Below are 24,276 nucleotides of genomic sequence, written 5' to 3'. Positions count from 1 at the left end.
CACCCAACTGGTAAGTTTTTTTATTTTATTTTTTTGCAGTTGAAATCTGCAAAAGCAGTTCAGATATTATACACATTTTGACGACACGAACGAGAAAAATCCATTAGTGATAAAAGTTACCATCATTTTTATGCTAAGGCCTAAGCACTTGCGTGGGCTGTGTAAAAATTAGTGCAAAAACAGTAGATGGTAAAAACAAAAGAAATGGGGTGGAAGAAAATTTTCCTTGGCGTATGTCTCTGAAACAGTATGGACTATGGAGCACAAGATAGAATTTTAGTGTAGTTGGGAGAACAGCAAATGCTGGCGTGGAGTATGGTATTTTAGCTTATCTTGTCGACAGGTAAGATACCAAATTCAAAGAAACGTACAAAAAAGGATTCTTGGATTAATTATTTCCTTGCTTTTCATCGAATTATATCTAGTACATACTTATCCAGGCTTTTCAGGCAGCCATGTATTGTGATTACATATTTGATTAACTTACCAAATTCAGCTAGCCTGGTAAAATATCTCATTTTAGACCCATGAGGGCGAAGGGAAGTAGGAAACACCAGCTGAACTCAAAATTGAAGAAATTGGATGTTAATGCCTTAATGGGCACGATCTCAAATGGAAAGTATAGTCTTTCTACCAACCAATCTAAAGAAGAAGAAAAAAAAACAATAATGAGAAGTGACAACCACTGAACTTGGCTTTGCTCATAAAAATAAAATAAAATAAAAAAATCATACTCCGTAATTGATGCGATCGTGCGATATCATTATGGGGTAGTTGATGCGCTGATATCATCATGCAAAGCCGTAACTGTTATTTTAATCAAATAAGATTAGAAGGACGGCATTCTAGTAGGACGAAAAGGATCATTACATGATCATTCAAGGTATTCTTTATTAAAGAAATATTGAAAATGACAAATTAACCCTCATTATTGATAATCTAGTTTAGTGATGATAATCAAATTTAGTGTTCTTAATTAATTTCACTTATATTAACTCTAAATTAAAACCAAAATCAGATTTTTAGAGTTAAAAAACAAAAAAAGTTTAGAGGAGAAGAAAAAGAAAAATTTATGTGATATTCGTGAAACTTGTGAAACCCTAGATTTTGATTTACTCAACCAAAATGAGTGATTCCAGTTGCAAATTTGAGATGGGTGAATCTCTATATGATAGAGAAAACAAGTACTACATACCTCTTGATGAAGATCCTGATATGGAGTATTTGTTAGATGGTAGAGATGTTTTAACCCAAGATGAAGGTCAATCTCAACCAATTGAAGAAATTAACCAAGAAAGTGAAGAACCCATCACTGAAAATGATCAGGTATACTTCTAAACTAGTTCCCATTAGCTTTTTGTTGCTCAAAATTATCTAAAGTACTAAAAAAATCAAATTTTTAAAAATTTCAGAAGAACATACGGTTGGAATTAAGCTCGGGACCAACCGTAAGTGCAGGTTACGGTTCGTAATGTATCGATTACCAACCGTAACTGGTTCAATTTTGGGGGAAACCCAGAAATAAACCAGTTACGGTTGGTAAAATTTATTTCTTTACGAACCGTATGTAGCTTACGGTTGATAATTGAGTGCTATGGTTACCAACCGTAACTCTTCATGTGCATGGAAGTATTTACTGCACATGCTACGGTTCATAAGTTGTAAAAAGATACCAACCGTATATATGTTACGGTTTGTTAAGGACTTTTCGTGTCCAACCGTAAGATATTTTATGTGTTGAAATTTTATTTTGCTAGATATACGGTTTGTAATAATAAAGAATTACCAACCGTATGATACATACGATTGGTATATGATTACAGTTAAGAACCGTAACTGTGTTACAGTTTGTGTTTACTCTTTCTTCACCAACCGTATTTGTGTATTTGTTTTCGTTTTGTTGCTTCGTTTAGGCTAATGTTGATATATTTTTGTCCAGGTCGTTGATGACCTCCCCTAATGGATGAACAACCTTTAGCAAATGAAATTCTCACCCAAGATTCTAACTTTCACTATTTAACTGAGGAGACATGGGGTGACAAAGAAGATGCAAAGAAGTGGGCTAGAGAACGAGGCAAATTGATTAAGTGTATCATAGTTTGTAATAGTACCACTAGTGATATTGCCTTTCAAATGATTTGCGAGTGTAGTGGAAAACATAAAAGTCACGCAAAAAAAGGTACCGTGCACCAACCAAAGACAAAGAGGAAGATGACTACTTTCTCTAAGAAGACCGGATGCCCCTTCAAGCTTCAATTTAAAAGGAACGCGGCTAAAAAGTTCTTCTTGGAGAAAGTTGTATGCGTTAGTCATAACCACCCTATACCGGATAGTTTGCTAACACACGCTTATGTTAGACGCCTTACCGAAGAAGAAGAGAAGATCGTAGAGTCATTGACACAAATTCGTATGAAGCCCATTGATATCCTCTCTCACTTAAAGGAAAGAAACCCCCAAAATGCTTCTACTTTGCCTAACATCTACAACGCAAGAACAAAATTGAAGAATAAGAAATGGGAACAAAGGAACGGAATGCAACAATTAAGGCATTTGGGGGACACGCATAATTACACGGTTTTCCACGATGAAGATGAGAAAGGAAATATAAAACATCTTTTGATGGCTCATCCAGATTTTGTAAAGTTGTCACGGTGCTCTCATCAAGTGTTTCTAATGGATTGCACATACAAAACCAACAAGTTTGAGATGTCGTTGTTCAATATTGTCGGGCAAACTTCTACAAAATGCTCCTTTTAGTGTTGGTTTTTGCTTCTTGAAAAATAAGCTCGAAGAGAGCTATGTGTGGGCATTAAACCAAGTGAAGCTATTCTACGTAGAGGGATACACTCCAAAGGTGATTATTACCGACAAAGAACAAGCTTTATTGAATGCAATAAAGAGGGTTTTCCCCGAAGCTCACAACCTTCTTTGCACGTTCCACTTGTGGAATAGTATTGAAACTAAGTGCATGTGCATTATCCGTCCAACCAAAAAAGGCGAAATTGATAGAATAAAGAAACTACCGGTAGATCAACAAAAGGAAGCCAAAGAGAAATTTAAGGAGGATGACAAGTTGGCGGAACTAAAATGGGAGAGTTTCAAATCGGAGGATGACACACCTGTTGAAGAAGAAACTTCATAGTAGTAATGGTGGGTTAGTTACGGTATTCGAAGCCATGGATGCGTATTTCCGCCGTGATCACGATCGAGTTACGTAGTCTTTTGAAAAAAGAAAAGGTAAACTACACACCAAATGGTTAGACAATTCGTGGCTAAGAGGAATTACATTTCAAGTTTCGCACCGCGCAATTGATAGGATAATGTATGAAGTACAACATTTTGAATTGGGGGATTATGAAGAAGAGTGTGTTTGTCCAAACATGACAAGTTTGGGACTCCCATGTCGGCATGTTATAGCCACATACCAAGACAAAGTGATTCCGCTTCGAGATGTTGATCCATTTTGGCAACAATTATCATTCCGTGAAACAATAATTGATCGAGATTTTGAAGGAACGTTTGGCGATACCGAGATTGGAAAAGCTCTAGCCGAGAAATATGCTACACTAAGCCGGGGCCAAAGGCAAATATGGTTGAGTAACTTGAGAGATTTCGTGTATCCACAATTTAGGTTTAACCTCTATGAACCACCAAAGGGGAAGGGTAAGGGGAGGCCTCCTACCAAAATAAAGAGGTACGTAGGAAATAAAAAAGCAAGGGAATTGGCAGAAGAATCAAAGAAAAGAGATCCTTCGGGTTATGAACGGTTGAGAAAGGAATATGAAAACTCGACCTTTTCCATCGTCTCCATTCTTGAATAGAGCTCTCTAAAACTTCAGCGTCAGTTTCACCCCTTAATCGTATTTGGTCCATAATACGAACTAATTCCATAAATTCTTGAACGTTATCTCGAATAGTTGCATATCGAACATACAACATAATTCCATCGTGGTGATTAGGGTTACCTGTTTCGGAAAAAAAAGTTTTCAAAAAGAGTTCTCAAATAACTTGTACTCACAAAACCACATTGACGTCATTCTTCTCCTCTTTTTGGATAACAAAGAACATAGTTGCAGCAAATACATAAATCTTCTTTCAATGTAAATTCAGGGTTTGGAGCCATAATATAGTTTAAGGTAGGAGATGATTCATGTGGAGGTGTAACTTCTAGTAAGGAGGATAAGCATATATATATATATATATATATATATATATATATATATATATATATATATATATATATATATATATATTCTTTTATTTTTATGATGTAACGGATCTATTTTTTGAAAATTGAGTCGTTGAAGGCTTCAACGACTATATTTCCAAATGTGACAAAGACAACGCAGTAGATAAGGTAGAGAATATCCAGGAAATATAGAGTTACGGTTGGTAACTGAAATACAATTACAAACCGTAACTCTGATCAAAAACCAGTTACAGATCTACGGGTCACTGTTCAGTTACAATTACCAACCGTAACTCTGCAAAAAAAATTATACCAGAGTTACGGTTGATGATTTTTATTCTTTACCAACCGTATGTGTGTCCTCTCAAAAAATCAAAAGTTCCAGGATGTTATACGGTTGATAAAGTAAAACAATTACAAACCGTAGGTATTCTACGGTTTGTAAGCTAAAGGAATTAGCAACCGTAAGTTTCATATGTCCAACTTCACCATATTTCAAAAGTTTTAGGGAAATATTCGGTTGGTAATGAGTTTCTATTACATACCGTAGGTAACCTACGGTTTGTAATTCAAACAAAATACACACCGTAGGTATTGTACGGTTTGTAATGGTAACTCATTACCAACCGTATATTACCCTGAAAATTGACATTTTTTTTGTAAATCAAGTAGTAACTAAGTACACGGTTCATAAGTAATTCATAAGCTAAAATCCATAACCACACAATTCATAACATGTTTGTGATAATATCCATAAGCTAAAAACTTACAAAAACAAACCACACAAAGCTAAGAAATAAAAATTTGTCTTGCTATCAAATGTCACACAACCATAATTAAGCATTGCGACCACGACCTCTTTTATTGGTGGTACCACCACCACGAGTGCGAGGACCACCACTACAACCACCGCCCCTACGACCACCGCGACCACCTCTTTGGCTAGTACCCACATCATGCAAATCCTCTTCGCTGCTAGATAACGGCTGATTATGGCTAGTACTCGCACCTCCAGTGGACTTTCTGATCCTCTTTAAGCCTCTTTCTTCCGTGAGCAACCCCTCGTACAATTCCTTCTGGGTTGGATCATGCATATACATTATTTGCTCTTGTAAGGTCCTTTGTTGAGGAGGTTCAATCCCAGCTCCAGCACGGATGCATGAAGTCAATCTATTAGCCAACTTTTGTCCTCTCTCTTTCTATTCACACATAAAAAAGAGTCTTAAGAGATTATTCCATAGTACATAATATAAATTAGAACTAAATTCCAAGTCATGAGGATAACAAATTTACGTACCGACATGAAATATAGTTTCTTCCAAGTCATACCATATAGTCCCTTTGTCTCTTTGCTCGCCTCGGAAGCCAACCTTTTTTCAATTGCCTTTTGAATAAGTGGCTGGGCCTCCGGATCATTATTAATCACATGTGGATGTCCAAAATGATAATACCAATCTGTGTAATCATCAACGGCTTCCTTCGTGTTTTTACAAGCCGTTGCCTCTCCAAGTGCGAGTTGGTATTCTTCTTTATGGCGGTTGTTCCAAACATCAACTGTCGGAGTTGGGCGGTAATTGAGTACAATAGTGGGGCCTTTTGTCTCGAATCCCTCCTGACATAATTTGAAGTTTTCCTTAATGACAATTTCTTGAATATGAGCAATTTGACGTAGAGTTCGACGAGGATTGGTCATAACATAACCGGCGGCATGATACAATGGTCCATTGTAGCCTGCGGTCGGTGTGAATTGACGAACATCAACTCCATTTTGAATCCTCAAATAGGGTTCAAAGATAACATCTTCAACGGTGAAAGCGTCTATTTCCTCCCTCCTTTGAATGAGATTCGCCTCTTTGTTCCTCAATTATCTAACAGTGAACATAAACTTCTTTCATGTAGGTCCATGATCATTTTCTCCCCATTCAGTAGGAGGTCTCACGCTCGGAAATTTGTCATACACCCATGCCTAGAAAAATATAAAACAATTTAACCAATTTAGACATGACTACAGAAGATAAATATAACAAGCAATCATAAAATGATAAAATGTAACCAACTTACCATTAGAAGCGCAACATTTCCAGCAATTTCAGTAGCTCCAACCCTCGAGGCCTATCTTAGACTTTGAAGTAGATATGCAAGCGTGGCGGTGCCCCACGAATACTCTCTGGTCTTGTTCAAATCCTCCAACAACTGTAGGTAATGAACATTCACCCTATTTCCCGAGTTATCGGGCATGAATACGGTCCCAATAGAATACAACAAATACGCTGTGGCGGTATGTCTAGCTCTTGTTTCATCTATCACCCCACCTTTCTCTTGCTTTTTGAGGGTGTCTCCAAACTTCGTCCTCAAATTATTCAACAACAGCTTCTTTACCTTGTTAACCTTGTTTGGTTCCGAGGGGTCATAACCACCAGCAAACATAAACTCCATCTCAGTCTCGTCTCTACTCCACCCAAGTGTTTCTTCAACAAGGCTATAAAGATCATTCCAAGACATGTTGTTATCGAAACCTTCATACAAACATTTTCCTTCAACTTCCAAGTTAAGAATTTACTTCACATCATCCGGTATTATTGTCATCTCACCAAATGGGAGATGAAACGTATCGGTTTCTGGCCAAAATCGTTCCCTGAAGGCAGAGACTATAACACTATCATACTCCGATTGGTTATGCTCAATTCCAGACCCTAATCCTGAAGCTGCCACTAGAGTACGAACATCACCACATTCTTCACCTATTGGCCAATAACCAGCCCTTTGACGCTTGAGCAATTTGTTCGCCCTTGCATGATCCTTAAAAAAATACAAACATATTTTGTTAATGAAATATACATAAATACAAATTGAAGGACATTGCTATCACACTGTCGCCCCTCTAATAAACCATACCGCCCCTATAACAAGTTACAAAAATAAAGAGAGGATATCACGTGCAGCCATCCCACGAAGCATTAATAATTAACTTGTTATAGGGGCGGCATATTAAAGGGGCGGCAGTGTGATAGTAATATCCCTCTAGTTGGTTAGGGGATGTTCTTTAAAGGATGTAAATTAACTAGATTACCCTTCCCATTTTTAACCTAAATCAAAGCTAAATTGAAAATTTGTTTTCTTTCTTCTTATCTTCTCCTCCTCCCATCAACCGTAACCTCCATTAAAACTCAAAATTTCATCATCTTCGATTAATCGACGATTCGAAAATTAATCAAGTGTAGTGTAATGACTTATATGAGGTATGTTTTGAAAACCCAGTTACGATTTGGTTTATTTTGTTCGATTTAAGTTTAATTTCTATCAAAAATTAGGGTTTTAGATGAAAATTGAAATTGAAATTTATGGGTTTATGTGAGTTACGGTTGATTTTAACTCAATTAGGAACCGTAACCGGATATTTTGATGTTGTTACGGTTGGTAATAGTTCAATTACCAACCGTATGTTCTTATATCAGAGAATTTTCTTCGGTTACGGCTGGTAACCATTCTAGTTTACGAACCGTAACTCAGTTACGGTTGGTATCGAGCATTTAGTTACCAACCGTAACTGGTTTTACGATTGGGTTTTCTTCAAATTTAACCAGTTACGGTTGGTAGTTCATCTTTTACGAACCATAACTTCGATTTACGGTTGGTTGTGAGCAAAATTCCAACCGTAATTCGCTCTGAAAATGTAAAAAAAATGAATTTTTTACGTATTTTAGATAACTTAGAACAACAAAAAGCTAGTTCGGACTAATTTAGAAGTATACCCGATCATTTTCATGTCCTGGTTCTTCATTTTATTGGTTAATTTCTTCAATTGATTGAGATTGACCTTCTCCTCTAAACTTTTTTTTTTAACTCTAAAAATCTGATTTTGGTTTTGATTTTGAGTTTATGAGGATTAATTTGTCATTTCCAGTATTTTTTGATAAGGGACACCTTGAATGATCATGTAATGACCTTTTTTGTCCAATTAGAATGCCGCCCCTCTAATAAACCATGCCCCCCCTATACAGGTTACTAAAAAAACAAGCTACATCCAATAACTTATGGAGCCAAACACATCCCCCAGAAAAAGTAGAATTCTGCACCAATTTGCCAATAGCCAACTACAAGATTAAACTTCTTCCTACAGAACATAGTGCAGAGAAATATGTTATGTTATTTCATACAAAATTTATCAAGAAGATAAATTCTTATGAATCAGAAATCATCTCTTGGTATCATATTATGATGATAACAGCTGTAAATAAATTGGAAAGGTCTTGGAGGTTGAATTAAAACTTGTGGGAATCACTAATCAGAAGTATACATTACCAGTCTTCTCTTTGTCCCTCAGTTTTTGCCAGATTCTTCAATATAAGTCGAGTGTCTATCTACAATGAGTTTGATGAGTGGATTTTCTACATCCCCGTTAGTCTCGTCTCTGCGAACAGTAATTCTTCCGCTGTAGGCAACAACAATAACCTCCTCTTTACGAGTTGAAAGCTCGTTTGCTACCACCATGTTCATTTTGTATTTCTTCAGCGCCATATCAGCTTTCTCTAATAAAATGTTTGTATCTGTCTCCAGCTGTGGGAGGAAATTTGATATCGCAGGTATATCAATAAATGGGACCTCTTGACATAAGAATTTTACTTTTGTCCAAAAGAAATACATTCTTAATTGTCCTAGTGATATGCAAAAGGAAAATAGATACATTTAAAACTTCTAACCTCATAGAAAATTGGTTGAAATTTAACAATGTTAAATATTTCAACCAACTTTGTATGTAGTTTATGTTTCATTTGGCATTTCATAGATGTGATAGATATCGGGAGGACACAGAATATCGGGATGCCATAAAATCCATCTGATACTAGGTTCTAGAGGAATAAAGAGGAGCATAGATTTTTAAGAACCTTGAATGATATGCAGAAAGCCACTGGAGCCCATTCTTTCCTCATCATAATAAGCATTTTTGGTACCTGAGCGAGTCGCATATCTAGCGGACCGGAAGCAGATTGAATCTTATGTTCAGCCTAGACATATAAAACAGTTATCACAGGAAGTTAGTTGCTTACCCAGAGTTGTAAGTGATGCATGCATACACATATAGATACTGTAAAGAGGCATACTCAGGGTGCCACAAACAGTGAAGTAGTGTAACCAGTGAAGTGAAGCTTGGCAGTGAAAATCAATTCTCATGAAACACAAGACTGTTAAGTGCGGACAATTAAATAAACCTAAAACACTCTCACCATCGTCTCCCAAGGGACATAGAAATCCGATACTGCAGCAGCAAGATAAAACATTCCGCGAGGTCCAAGAGAATTCATGGATGTAGCAACCATCCGCAATATCTGTTAATAATAGAAAGAGCAAAACTCAACTCCTAAAAGTGCACACCAAACATGTATCTTCTCAATGAATGTCTAATATGGAGAAAAGTGCTCAAACAGAAAGAAACTTTGGTAAAAGTCGAGGGGCACAGATTTCATGTATACGGAGAATAAAATGTAGATTTTTAGAGCTAACCTGAAGATACTCAAAGATGGACGTAAAAGGGAGTTTCAACAAGAGACCCTCTTTTATAGCCTACACCAAAGAGAACATGTAATTAGTTATCATACTTCAAACAACAATCTCCTTTTAGAAGGAGCAATAATTAAAAGTTCGAAAAATGAAGGCAGAACAATACTAAATTCTATAGGAACATACATCATGATTATGCCTGATTGCCCCCTTCACATCTTCAGAATATGACTCGCGAACTGTAAAACTCAGTGACAAACCATAATACGTTATATATAAAGACAATAAGCCAATAACAGAAGAATTACGAGACATTAAAGGAAAGATAAAACACCGGAAACATGTTTGGATGTGTGACGACGTGTTACCATACTTTACATATGATTATCCTCGTAAAAAATCGTATAAGGTTGATATAGCCTGAAACTAAGGTAATGTTTGAAAAGTTTCACTTCAGCCCACTCAAAAACCAATGCAAAACTTCTTGCAGCAAGGTAACCAAATAAGCAGATTGACCTTCACACTGACCAAGCAATTGCCAAGGGAAATCAATTAGGGACTACAAATGCACATTCTTTGGCACAACACAGCCAGGAACAACACGAAAAAACCTAGCCTTAGACATTAGCAAAAGAAAATAAAATTTTAAGGAACTTTCACCGAAAGACGACTAAGTGGAGAATTAACAATTCCAAACCTTGAATGGATGATTCCCCTTCTTTAAGCTCCAAACATTCAAGGAGTGAATCCTCGGGAAGTGATCTACAGTATGGCTGACAAGTTCCTCTGCATAAAAGAAGGCTCAAGCCATTAACAAAATCAGGCTATGTGTTCTTGTTTATATAAAATAAGGCCTGAACACAAGACTCACCGTCGATGGAGAAAGATAACTGCATATCCAGCCTTCAGAAAATACCTGAAAGATTAATTTATTAGTGGACACTCGCTTAAAATCTAAATCTTACCAACTATAATACGTATTTGATCAGGATATAAGACTGTACTCAGTAGATGCTGCCCCACGATGTCCAGAGCTGAAGTTATCGATATATCGAACACATCGTTGTTCGAGAGGAACAGTAGTACCACCAGATGTCACACATACAATACGTCTACTTATCCCATTTCCTAATGGTTGCACAAAGATAAACCTCGTCAATAATCATAAAATTAAAGAAACAAGACTTTACTAGTCTAGTTACAATGTAAACACATGTTATATTACAAATGACCTACTTGCCTGTAGTTGGAGAGTTTTTCTCGATAAATTCCCCAATTTTCCTACTACTGTCAAGATGATCTCTCAATGGTGGTGCTGTCTGAAAAAATGATTCGATATCCGTATGAAGTGATTCACATTCAGATGGCGATCCTTTGGCTGAATCCATGGACAAATACCTAAGGCAAAAATCATAATGTTTTTATAGGTAAATCTGAATATTAACCAATTGAAGCATTAGAAGTTTGTGCGGAGGAACCAGTGGCGGAGCCAGGATTCCAGAATGGGGGGTGGGGGGAGGGTCGCTAAAAAAAAAATTGCTGCACCCTAGTTGTTATCTAAAATAGTTAGATAGAGTTGAAACTAAGATTAGGAACCGAATTGCGTTTGCCCTCTAAATATGCAGTTAACGTAATTCCGAGCTTAAGAAACTGATGCTTATTAGTGAGTGCTACAAAGTGATACAAGAAAAATATGATAGGCTAAAAAGCGACCAAAAAGTGACCAAGGAATATGCAGTTAACGCTTCCTTTAAACACTTTTAAAATCCATAAAGATCAAGGAATACACACAATTTCTGTTGTGAGAACAGTATCATGTTAAGAGTTATTACTCATAGTTATAAATAAAACTGAAGTTAGAAGAGTTGAGGACATTTTGCAGAGTGCATGGATGTAGACATTTCTATGCACTATCTATGAGTAATACATGGTGGCAAGCACTCCTTCTCTAATTAATTCAATTCTGAAGCCAAAAACACCAATACGAGTTTATGCATCAGTACAGGTTTTAGTCTTTTTGAGGAAAAAGTGTGATATAATGAAAAGGACAATAGTGAACTGAGAAAGATCTTGGAAAATGGCAGACATGTATTGCGCATACTCCACCACACACGCATCTTTTGAAACCTCAAATAATGCTCCAATATCAGAGCTATTGCTTAGCTATTTACTTAACTCCAAACGATCAGACACACACTATTGAGAATAGTTTCTACATACCTGGAGCTATTTAGGGGTATCCAAGCTGGGGGCAGAAATTATTTGCAAGGAACTCCTTTTTCTTTTCTTTTTTTCCTGCAAAAATCATTTGCAGGAACTCTTAGGTTGGTAAAAGAACAACTTTATATGCTAAACTATAACAGAAACCTATCGTTCACTTTTCATTAACCAAAATAAAAAATCGCAATCTGACTTGTACAGTTCATAATTTTGAACACCTAATTCCTGGATTTAAAAGATATTGATCAAATTTTGGTTTAATGCCTCTAGGATCAAATTGATGGACGGTTAACGAGTGTGCGAAGGGCTAAAACAATTAAGCTTGGAAAGGCTCAAAGGAAAGCTAAGGAGGCTATAACTATATACACGGCCGCCTGAAACTTAATTTTGTAACTGTCTTTAAGCTGGAGTATATAATGAAAATTAGCACTGGATGGGATAATTCATGTCTTCTGGCCTTTGCCAATAGTTATGATCATCTGGAGATATTGAGTCCTACCTTCGGTACATTCCGCATGGCTAAAAGACTGATTGACAACCAATATAAACCTAAAAAATTGCACCATGTCCTTTAGATACACTAAGAAGTCTTGTGTAAGATTCCACACAACCCTCAATATCGGTACAGCACCATTATTCCACACAACAACGTCAATCTTAGAATAGTTTTAATTTCCAATCAGTATGACAGAATCTAATCAAACAAAAAAAAAAAAAAACCTAGAAAACATAAGATTTTTGTAACCTAATTAAGTAACATGAACCAAAAATAATACTTCTAGCTGTTTAGGTATTTCTCTTGTGGATGATACTAGAAAGTATAAAAGAAAAATCCTTACCTAATATTTGAAGATTGCTATCTTTCCCTATCTTTTCTTCTCTGTTCTTCCTGGTGGACTAAACGGCTATGCTTGGTGGAGTAAACTGATTTTTTTTTTTTACAAGGGTGAATTATACGAACTTGGTCAGGTTTTGCAGGAAAAAGGGAGAGGGGGCTACAGCCAGGTTTAGTCAACCTGTGGCTCCGCCCTGGGAGGAACCCTAAATAAAATAAACTAGTTGACCGCTAGCACGGTGGGGGCACGACAAAAGTTATGAGCTAACATTACGGGAATCATGAAGCATCATATCAAACGCTTCACTGCAGCGACTTAAGTTGCAGGTTTAAACATGGTATATGCGACTTAAGAAATGGTAGCCAAAGATTTCAGCTGTAACAGAAAGGTTCTGAGCCAAAAATTCAATATTCAACTGTTCTCAGGAATTGAGAATCTAAACTTTAATCAACTGCAACAAATACCTCAATCCTAAATAGGTGTGCTGAGTCATCACGTTGCCAACAATATTGTTCTCTTAATCTTACAATTTTCTAAAGATTTGCTGTGAACCAAAGAATTAGGTGCCTCTACCGGAATATGCATCATAGTTACAATTGCATGGTAATTATCTACTTCCAGTTACATATTGATAGATTATCTTCAACACAATAAGAAACTAAGAAGACATAAAGAGTCATAGGTTTAACATTAACATTGTAGAACACCAAATCTAAAGTTGGAAAACCAAAAAAGGAAAATGCATTCTGTTCATATTAGAATTTTGTAAGGCAAGTCAATTACTTTCTCAACCAAACCTTAACAAAAAATCTGTCCACGGATTCCACAAAATAGAATTTGCACACTGGGAGGGACAACCGAAGAGAAAAAAAGTCGTCTAAAAACTAATACAGAAGTGAAAACCCATTCGACGCTTTAATCTAGCAGAATCAACAGACAGATTTAAACAAAACGACTTATTGCATCCGTGACAAGATTTGACGGCCTGTGTATCATCTGCGAAATTAGCATTACATTCCATGACACAACAGGGTCTTTATTAATCATCTGATGACCAAAGTGTGTCTCAGTTTTTGGGCTACTTCCAAACTCAACCCTTAAACTTCAATGCAGGTAAGATCTTACCTAGCTTCAGCACCGACGGTTCAGGTGGTTTTATCTCCAGAAAATGGCTTTTTTACTGCTTGCAGTAATCTCATAAGTCAAGGAAAATTTTACTGCATCTTCATTTGGTGTGCAGATGACTCAAAGAATAATGGTTTTTGTTATGAAAAACGATCACAGGCAATGTTAGCTGGTTCGCACTAAATTTGTTCATGTTAAGAGTTTCTTATCTTCTACTTGGTATATCTGATCTTGTATTGTGCTTTATGTGACTAACTGACTATGTGTTATATATGATACAGTACTTGGAAATCCTGCACAGACAAACACCTATAAAACACCATTTCAACCATAATTTTCCCAATAAAACGTCTAGCAAACGACACATGATTCTTGTGTATTTTTCAAAAACAAATTGGCAAAGCTAAACATGCTAAACATCTCAAATTGAATAGGTGAGAACATCAAGGTGTCAAGGGAATTGATAAAGCTACTTAATTATAAGCATCTGCAAATACTATTTTACCTGAAACTGGCACTATAAGTGCTGATGTTTATCATATTCAAACGTTCCGAAAAAGTTGAAGCTTGTTTAATTCATCACAAGAAAATAAAAAGAGACACAGTACTTATATCTTAACAAAGTATTAATACTTAATGAACATTGTCATGTTAAATGAATTAGTTAAGTGTTACTTCCATTCAAACTGCAAAGGTCCTTTTTATTTCAATCATAATTCAGCCTCGTTTGGTTTGCATATAAACTGCAAAGTCCTTTTGCTTATATTTAGGCCTCGGAGGATAGTTGCTTAAGAACTTAAGATATAACAATTGGTCTAGAACTGAATTTTAAGAATTGTTCTTCGTATAAAAGAGAAAAACATGCAAAAGAAGAAAAGTATGCATGTCTGACTCTAAATAAGAATGACTTATTTCATACAATAAACAGTTCAGTTCACTTAAATCCATACGTACTTTTTGTGATGGACGGAATCACTCACTCCTAGACTACGGACACCATCAAAAATAATATATTTTGAGTCAGTATTTGTACTTGGATTATGTTTTACTTTGTTCAGTATATGATTGCACACTTGAAAGCTTGTAGGAAATTCTCCTGAACAGCACATTTGAACTACCTGACCTCCAAATCACTAATCCTCCAGTTCTACTCTGATAAACACAAACTGCTTTGCAAATTAAAACTGGGAAATGCCGTACAAGGTTTAACCAATAAATGAATATGCACACATGAACATGAAAGTTAGGAAGTAGCGTAAAGAAAATGCATTATTAAATTCCTTGATCCACCAAGTCCTATGGTTCCACACCACTTAAATCAACACTTTTCTCTACACTCTTCAAGATTGAGATTTCGTTATGCGTAACTGCCAACGGATACTAAAGAGTCTAATAAAATATCTGGAATTCCAAGGACTAAATCCTATGTTTATTCAAGTTGCCATCAAGGCTTTAACATCTAAATTTAGTGGTACTATCATGTGGGAATGTAGTCCTTTTAAAGACTGTAAGCACATCTTTGAGGCATTTTATCAATCAATGGTTGAGCATTGTACAAAAACGTAAGTGTTTCAAAATAGGTCAGATAAACTACGACCTAGAATGGATTTCAAAAGTCTAGAGTTCATGAATCATGATTATAATTATTAAATTGATAACATCTGTAAAGAAATTAACATGAAAATCTGTATAGTTGTTGAAGGTTTTAGTTAGGATACAGAATAGATAGAGAATTATAGGAGACATACTTGCTTGTTTAGTTAGGGACTCCAGTAAGAGCAACCAGAAGAAATTCGATGTGGTTTCAAACAAATTGATAAATTAGGGATTTTTTCAGATTGAAATAATATGGGATTCGACGATGGTGCTGCTGAACATCTAGAAATTGAAAGAAACCGACTGTTTACTGCAAGTAAAAATTCCCTCTAGTCTGGAACTCTTTGTCTTGGGTTGGGCATACAGCAGAAGAAATAGAAAGCAAATTGGATAGCGGCCACAGGATAGTGGAGCAGTCTACCACTATTTCTCTAAAAGTGCCACTACCTTATGCGGTTATGCCTACTCGAAAGTCCTCTTTTAACTGTTGCACGTAATGAGTAATGACCGAGACATAACACACCTTTAGAACAAAAAGTCTTAACGAACAGAGCGAGAAAACCACAAAAAAAAAAACGGACAGACACATTACCTGTGGGTCCCTGCTAAACTCCTGAGTGGCGGGCCCAGTGGGACCCACAAAATTTGTGGAAAATGTGAGAGGCGGTTTTGTTTCTGTTGTTTTTTCCTCGGTTCGTCCAGAACCACTGCCTTTAGAATTAGACTCATATCAGCATGTTCGACGGTTCACCTTTCATCGGGAACAGCAGCCTGGGCCCTGGACCATAGCATATTATCCATAATCACACATTCAGAAATGAAGTAAGCATAATTTTTTTCTACTTATTCCACAATCAATATATTTAGACTTATAAGTTGGTGATTGTATAGAAGAATTCTTGGAAGATCTCATAAATTGATATTCAAGATCAATTTAATCGTATTCGAGATCTGAAATCTGACAAGTATGAATCTTATAATCTATCTTTCAAGATACGTATTCAACAAGAACAAGTCTCGTTATTGATCGCAATTAATAAGAACTTTAACTACCTAGACTGATTACGTACTACTTGTGTTATTCCTATTATAAAAGATAAAACAATATAAGGCACAAATGGATATACACAAGACACCAAGAGTTCTCTAAACGAGGAAAATTGCACCTGCAGAAAAAACCCGGGATCTCGTCCAGCTTTGAACACCAAATTGTATTAAGTCGCGACAGACACTAGCCTACTAACATATTTCGGACTGGAATGTTGTTGAGAACGAATTAACCTTCCAAGCAATTTAACTGCAGTCGTGCTCCTTACATCTCTTGAACCTCACAAGGCTTTGCGCAATTGATTCCCTTAGCTGACGTCATTTACAGCTTAAGAGTTGTTTTAACCAAAGTGAAGACTTTGGTACCAATATGCCTCTAACAAATACGCCTATTTAATTTCCCTTTTGATCTTTCAATCTAGGATTGAAAATATGTTTGCAATAAAAAAAGTCCAGAAAACCTGTGAAGCTCCAAATATTAAACCCAGATTACAGCTTAATTGAAGTACCAAATCTAGATTTATCAATTATAAGAATCATAATTACATAAGTAAACAAAAATAAACTCAAACACGCTGGTACTTTATAAATGAGAATCTCTCAATGTGTTGTTTACAAATACACATAGAAAAACATATATAAACGATACATAAACGTCTTAAATTCGCTAAAGCTTTAAACTACGAAAACGAATATATTCACGTGCACCATCTTTTTTGGCAACTGAAAAAACTGAAGTGATAACGAGTGAGTACATCATTCCAAAGGGGTGCTTAGTGGAAATATATATAACTCTTAAATAATCACTAACATGCTTCAGAGTTCAAAATACAAGTGGGATCATAAAGGAGTAGAAACAGGTTTATCCTTATCGTGATTAAATATCTTTAGAATATTTTCAACTAAATGAAATTGACTAAGACTAAGTAATTTAAAGAATTATAATGAATTAAAGCATTCAACAAATTATGCATCAAGAAGTTAGTGTATCTCGTCAAACTCATTGGAGAAGATGACGCAAGAACAACCCTAATCAATAATAATAACATCATCCACATGAAGTGTCCTCCATGATTTAGAGTAGTACCATCAAGATCAGGAAGTTAGATAATCAAGTGTAATATACAAACGGGTGATTTCCCCAAAATAAATAGTATATATATGATATTATCGACGGATGAGCATCCACCTTACTAAGTAATATCGAAACGGAAGAGAGTCTGCCCTACTACTAATAGTTAATATATAATATCGATATGGAAGAGCGTCCTCCCTACTAAGTAATATCGAAACGAATGAGCATCCACCCTACTAATTAATATTACCGGTGGAAGACCATCTGTCTTACTCAACTTAGCAAGAGCCGTAGGGAATCACAGACACTCCTTGTGGGAAAACCACATAATCCATAATAAACACACTTCAACATATGAAGAAACATCAAAACCAAAATGCACACATATAGTAAAGCGCGCCATGCTCGCATATAAAGAAAAACTCAATGATTAATGGAAACTTATAAGAGTTTCCACATGATTTGATAACAAACCACGTCTACTCCAAGATTTTTCATCTATAAGTCTATAGTGTCGTTCATCATCATCATCTTGAACGTGTAAATACCATCTTTTCTTTCGAGGTTGATCTAATCATTCGAATTAACCATAACTTGATCTTTTTCCCATCCTATCAATCTCAATCACAAAATCATCTCTCAGAAACCCTAGGACAAGATTCTGAATTTCTGTTCACAATTCACAACAACGATTCATAACAACATCACACGTTTCTTAATTTGTTCTACCTCGTCACTTAATTTTCGTAACTCAATGTACAAATCTCTCTCTCAATCGTCAGAGAAGAAAATGAACAAGGAAACATAAGAGAGAAAAAGATGAGTCTGAGTTTTTTATTGACTCAATGATTTATTCTTCGTCCAACATCCAAATAACATGTTCAAATAGTCTATTTCGCATAAGTTCAATGCTACTAGTTTCATCTCCAGTTTTTTCGATCTACTACTATAAAATTCATATTTAATTAATCAAGTCATTAGCGGCTAAATCATATCTTGACCGACCAAATAACGTTGACGAACTTGCGGGTCCTTAAAAAACCTCACGAATCTGGAATACTTACCCTCAGTTAGCTAAGAATCCTGGATTACTGGCCATCTCTTAAGAACAATCCAAACAAATCAAAGAAAATTATATATATATACATAGCTTGAGGAATCACAAAATCTAAAATGAAAAGAACTTTATGACTTCTATCTATCTCGTTCCTAATCTGAGATAACAAGAACCTCGAAGATCAATAAGAATAAAATCAGGATACACGAACTATCAGGTAAAAGATAGTCGGACCAGGCTTCTTGAATCCCTAAGTGAAGTCTTTATGTCATAACCTAATTATTTTTTTCAGAGGGAACCTAGATTTTTTTGTTGGACGACTCTAGGCTCTAGCAAGAAGCTAGGATACAAAAGTGGCAGCAATTAATAAATCATTTACTATGAGTCTTTTTATTTATAAATTTTCAAGGCTCTAGGTAGATTTGCATTCAAGCTAAGATAACTTCGTATTCAAGCAAACACTTTCTCATTTAGATGAAACTCTTATTAGAAATTCATGTAAGCGTGTGAGAAGTTCGTCTTGAAATTAAATAGAAGGATATACACAATGGTCTAGGTTTCTGGAACCGTGTACACTGGAAACTCAATACTTAAACCATGATTCACAAACACATGGAGATTTAGTGAAAAAAGTTGTCTTAGAAGTGTTTAGTGAGAGTTTTAGTAATGTCAAACGTATTTGTGAAAATAATTTATGAGCATCTGCTTAGTTCGGCCTTGTGTATTTCGTCGAAGGAAATTGTGCATATCCATGATTGTAACAACTATATATATTTTTGGGTGCCGATATTGTTCCTTTGCATTTTATGGTCATCACCAGAGAGGAAGGTAAATGGCTAAGCATCTTCTTTTCCATTACAATGTGGCCTTGTGTATTTGGTGTCTTTTTCTTAAGGACTAAACATCAAATGTGATATCACAACTCTCATCTCTAGCTGGCCTAGTGGATCTAACTTGAATAGGATGATAATCGTGTTGAAAGTGCTCCCCGCCGCTATTATTGGAATCTAGAAAGGAATTTGAGAGCCTTCTAAGATGTCAATAAGGAAATGATTGATATCTTGGAAGTAGTGAAGTTTGATTGTGGTCGTGAAGCGTTTTGGTTGCATAACATGGATATGTTATTTCCACAAAGCAGCTCGTTATCATATGAGGTGGGGTCATATGTCAACATCCTTGAGGCATATCTTTGAAAGTCGAGACTCTATATGTTGGATGGGTGGGAAATGTTGTTTTGGTATGTGTTTATTTATGCTTTTTGGTGCGAGGAGCAACCCCATATGATATGGAGTCCTGTTATTAGGAGAAAATGAATGGATACGTAGAGGGAAACATTTTGGCCAAAGTTTAGTCAATGTACGATCAAAATTAAATGCATTTAAAATATGTAAGTATTTCGTAACACATATCATACCCTTGATAACCCAACTGTTCTTGGCCCTTACCTCAAAAAGAAAACTATCGTATACTACTGATTCTCTTCTTCTCCCTAAAAAAAAATCCCAAACGATCTCGATCCAGAGATATAAAAACATCATGGATCTGAATATAGAAACACCCACCTTAATGAAACTCGATTGTTAGATGCAAATAAATGACAATGAGATTTATGCTTCTAATTGTTAATTGAATTGACTTATTAAAACTTTAAAGTTCGAACACATGTCCGACTCCATCAATTCTTTTCAATTGTTTGTAGCTTGGTTCTTTGTTTAGCTTAGTTCTTTGTTTCTTGTATTGTTGTATCACGATTTCATGTTTAAAATGTTTATATACTGCAATGGTACTTATATTAAAATTTATGCATGGTAATCATATAAGCCTCTTGTAAGCGAAAGCTACCGGCGTCGTGTAGAAAATAAAATCGCCGCTATTATGGGATCTATAAAATCGTTTTCTGGGGAAGGATATTGTAGACATAATGCTTTAAGAAAAAAAAGGTTGTTTAATTGATATACTCGATTCGTTTCCTTAGAGTTTTAATTTTTCTCCCTGTAATGCTTTTCGAAAATAAAATCACTGCTACCATGGGATTTATAAAATCGTTAGTTTAATTGATATACGACTCGTTTCCTTAGAGTTTTAAAAAAATGAAACCTGACGTGAATTGAACACGCAACCATTTGTTCTGGAGTCGGACACGCTACCATTGAGCCACAGATCCAATTGTTTATTTTAAGTGACACAGCCAATGATAAATCTACGCTTTTTTGTTTTTGATGGCAGTATAGCTGTTTGTAAAACTCCCATTTCGCAATCGCCTTGGTGGAGAAGCAGCAGCGGCAATCATTTCTTCTCCAAGTTCAGGTGCGTTGATGAAATGAGCTTAATCTTTAGAAAAAAGTCTTCATCAAGTCTGCAATTGTATCGAAGTCTTTATGTAACTTCTTTGATTACTCATGTTTCAGAACCAATTCATTCTTCAAAACCCCTAGAAAATTTATGTCATAAACTTTCAAGTTCTAGGGTTTTATCAAGAAGTAGTCGTTTATGTTTTTCTACGCAGACAAGTAACAAGTTTCCTGAATATGAAATGCCAACAGTAACATGGGGTGTAGTACAAGGAAGAAAAGAAAAGCTGGTATCTAGAGTTATTATTTGTGATTATCTAAAAGGTTTAGGTATAATACCTGATGAATTAGAGGATCTAGAATTACCATCAACAATTGAAGTAATGAAAGAACGAGTTGAATTCCTTCAAAAGATTGGATTAACTATCGATGATATAAATGATTATCCATTAATGTTAGGATGTAGTGTTAGAAAAAATATTATACCTGTTTTAGGTTATTTAGAAAAAGTTGGAATTTCTAGACCGAAATTGGGAGAGTTTATTAAGAGTTATCCTCAAGTTCTTCATGCTAGTGTCGTTGTTGAGCTTGTTCCGGTGATTAAATTTCTTCGTGGTATAGATATTGAAAGACAAGATATTGGTTATGTATTGATGAAATATCCTGAGATTTTAGGGTTTAAGCTTGAAGGAACAATGAGTACTTCTGTTGGTTATTTGGTTAGTATTGGTGTGAATCCTAGAGATATTGGACCAATGGTAACTCAATTTCCTTATCTTTTAGGAATGAGAGTTGGTACTAGGATTAAACCGACTGTTGATTACTTGGTATCATTAGGCATTCCGAAAAAGATTCTGGCTAGGATGCTTGAAAAACGGCCTAATGTTCTTGGGTATGATCTTGAAGAGACTATTAAACCGAATGTGGATTGTTTAGCTAGTTTTGGCATACGAAGGGAGATGCTTGCATCAGTTATTGCTCAATACCCGCAGATTCTGGGGATTCCTTTGAAGGCTAAATTGTCTTCGCAGCAATATTTTTTCAATCTGAAGCTTAAGATTGATCCGGAAGGATTTGCAAGGGTCATTGAGAAGATGCCACAGATAGTTAGTCTTAACCAGACTGTAATTTTGAGACCCATTGAGTTCCTTCGTGCAAGGGGCATATTTGCAGAAGATGTGGCAAGAATGGTTATCAAATGCCCACAGTTGGTTGCTCTTCAAGTTGAGTCCATGAAGAACAGTTTTCACTTCCTCAAGTGTGAAATGAAGCGAGCGTTCGAAGAGGTTATAGAGTTCCCTGAATACTTCACATATAGCTTGGATTCAAGAATAAAACCTAGATATCAGAGGTTTGCGAATAAAGGGATTAGATGTAGTTTGGCATGGTTTCTTAACTGTAGCAATCAGAGATTTGAAGAGAGGTTACAAGCTGATTATATTGAGGTAGAAAGTGAAGGGCCTTCATTTTTTATGGGAGGGAAGTTAGATTTACCAGGGGGTGAACTTGTCTCTGACGAGGATGAAGATGAGAGTGACGGTGAAGTTCTCTGTAGACGTACTGTTTCCTTGTAGTAAGATTGTTCATTCTTTTCTCTCTTTTTTTTTTCGCGATAAACAGTTGTTCCAGTATCCTTTAATTAATGGAAATTAAATTTTTCTATCTTGCAGACTTTATGCAATTTTGTCTATCTTCTTTTCAAACACAAATTATTGCTCGTCTTTAACCAATTGGTCCCTTCAGCATCTTCAAGCCCGGAGCAAATTAGTCCCTTTCATTGTCTTTAAATTTCATTCTGTTTTGTGTAACCTTAGAGGATAAGGGAGACTATAGTGCAGGTAGTGGTGTCGAGCAGTGTCAAACACGAGAGCCATTGCCGATACATATCGACGCTGCGAAGCTATGTAAATGCAGTACTCTTGTTACAGCGACCAAATATTACTTTCTTTATTTCTTAATAAACTGATGCGACGAAACATGACGAGATTTGGAGGCTTGTGATAAATGATATCCATGGAAAGTCACAAGTCATAAATTGCCGACTGGGGTACTGTCTTAAAAGTTCTACTCAACAGAAGGATGCCATGATTGAAGGGGTAAGATCCATTTTTCCTTATGTGGTTATAAGTAGTTTATCAGGGTTGTACAATGTGGATGCTGGATAGCAGATTAGTGTACCTTTACACTGTTAGACTCCCTGGAAAATCAGTTTTACCTTTTACATGAATGGGATTTACATACATATGGCGAATTTTTTGGCTCAAGTAAAGCTTTGACTAGTATTTTCTTCTGAAGTATTGGCTCTCTGATACTGTGCTAATTTTACATTGTCAATAGACCCAAATATAAAATGACAGCATAGACAATATACAAGCTTGTAGTGATAGACTTTGCTTTACATTCAGTCAATTGCAGCATTTCACCCATCTGTCACATGATAGACTAACTGACTGACTGAGTGGTAGTTTATCATTTTCATGATTTGATTCTGAAGTCGGATGAGTTTTTATGAAGCATTTATTCCCATACACCTTAATCATTTTTGCTTGGAGATTATTGGATCGTATAAAATTCATGTTGGTCTGCAAACAAATAATAGAAACCGCAGAGACTTTTTCGACCATTATCGGAGTTGATGGCAATTCGGGGAAACAAATTTGCAGTTGATGCCAAGCATGTAATGCTTCAATTATGCATGTGTTCTGCGAGACCCCTTCTCACTGCTCCCCTTTAGATCCTTGGACCAAAATTTTTAGTTTCACCAGTATCAGCATAGCTATCCCTAGTGCTATTCCAATATTTTCCAATCGGAGATGAAGTCGAATCTAATTCATCATCTACTGTTCGCAGGAGAGAATCCAAACTGACATCTTCAACAATTTCAGAATACCATGAAGTCTTAGGCAAGGAACCAAAGACGGTAATAGGGCTATGCTGCAAGCCTTCTCGTTTTCGTTGACAGACTTAGCAGAAGAATGGTTATTACCTTCCTTGGAGTGTTTCAACGAGATGAAAACGCTATTTCTGAAGAAATACTTTCCTGCTTCCAAAGCAACATCCGTTCAGAGAGATATAAGAGGTTGTTGGCAAGCTGTCCACACCACAATATATCTCCAACATTAATCATTCAATATTTTTACGAAGGATTACTTCCGGAACAAACAAATTTGCAGACGTTGGTGGTTCACTTATTGAAAAAACAATCTTGCAGACAACTAGTTTGATTGAGAGTATGACTTTAAATACTATACTAGGTGTTATGCCCGTGCGTTGCACGGGCCTAGATGTTTTGCACATAAATAAACATGTTTGGATTCAAAATTTGAGAAAAATAGACAATA

The 24,276-nt window shown here is 36.0% G+C and overlaps 2 protein-coding genes across 6 annotated transcripts; one reads left to right on the top strand and one right to left on the bottom strand.

Annotated features, from left to right (window-relative positions):
• Window positions 1–8,058: 8,058 nt before the first annotated feature.
• Window positions 8,059–15,856, bottom strand: LOC113347465 (phosphopantothenate--cysteine ligase 2-like). Of its 4 annotated transcripts, XM_026591127.1 has the most exons (12): window positions 15,618–15,856; window positions 11,909–11,983; window positions 10,929–11,086; window positions 10,693–10,816; window positions 10,560–10,604; window positions 10,386–10,474; window positions 9,875–9,927; window positions 9,692–9,751; window positions 9,415–9,516; window positions 9,076–9,195; window positions 8,492–8,746; window positions 8,059–8,303 (listed from the first exon to the last, which is right to left on the bottom strand). In XM_026591127.1, exons 3-11 carry the CDS (start codon window positions 11,074–11,076, stop codon window positions 8,510–8,512), a joined length of 978 nt encoding a protein of 325 aa, XP_026446912.1. In that variant the 5' UTR covers window positions 11,077–11,086; window positions 11,909–11,983; window positions 15,618–15,856; the 3' UTR covers window positions 8,059–8,303; window positions 8,492–8,509. The 4 variants fall into 4 exon arrangements, with proteins under 4 accessions (XP_026446912.1, XP_026446908.1, XP_026446910.1 ...); XM_026591123.1 differs by lacking the exon at window positions 8,059–8,303 and having other exon boundaries at window positions 8,317–8,746; XM_026591125.1 differs by lacking the exons at window positions 8,059–8,303; window positions 15,618–15,856 and adding an exon at window positions 12,748–12,766 and having other exon boundaries at window positions 8,317–8,746.
• A 4,929-nt stretch (window positions 15,857–20,785) lies between these two features.
• LOC113347464 (transcription termination factor MTERF4, chloroplastic-like) lies at window positions 20,786–24,101 on the top strand. 2 transcript variants are annotated; one of them, XR_003358986.1, is made up of 3 exons: window positions 20,787–22,508; window positions 22,606–23,031; window positions 23,786–24,101. XR_003358986.1 is itself a non-coding variant. In XM_026591122.1 (1 exon), exon 1 carries the CDS (start codon window positions 20,836–20,838, stop codon window positions 22,507–22,509), a length of 1,674 nt encoding a protein of 557 aa, XP_026446907.1. In that variant the 5' UTR covers window positions 20,786–20,835; the 3' UTR covers window positions 22,510–22,597. The 2 variants fall into 2 exon arrangements, 1 of the variants encoding a protein (XP_026446907.1); XM_026591122.1 differs by lacking the exons at window positions 22,606–23,031; window positions 23,786–24,101 and having other exon boundaries at window positions 20,786–22,597.
• The last annotated feature ends 175 nt before the right edge of the window (window positions 24,102–24,276 follow it).

This window comes from Papaver somniferum, chromosome 2, assembly GCF_003573695.1.
Source record: "Papaver somniferum cultivar HN1 chromosome 2, ASM357369v1, whole genome shotgun sequence".
NCBI lineage: Eukaryota > Viridiplantae > Streptophyta > Magnoliopsida > Ranunculales > Papaveraceae > Papaver > Papaver somniferum.
This window is presented reverse-complemented; position numbering and strand designations above follow the sequence as displayed.

Bases quoted from the DNA above. Each gene is read 5' to 3' on its own strand.
- LOC113347464 (XM_026591122.1), top strand. From the start codon at position 20,836: ATGATAAATCTACGCTTTTTTGTTTTTGATGGCAGTATAGCTGTTTGT.
- LOC113347465 (XM_026591127.1), bottom strand. From the start codon at position 11,076: ATGGATTCAGCCAAAGGATCGCCATCTGAATGTGAATCACTTCATACG. The intron at 10,817-10,928 runs GCAAGTAGGTCA...TGCAACCATTAG, and splicing joins GAAAAACTCTCCAACTACAG to GAAATGGGATAAGTAGACGT. The intron at 8,747-9,075 runs GTTCTTAAAAAT...TTCCTCCCACAG, and splicing joins CTTTCTGCATATCATTCAAG to CTGGAGACAGATACAAACAT.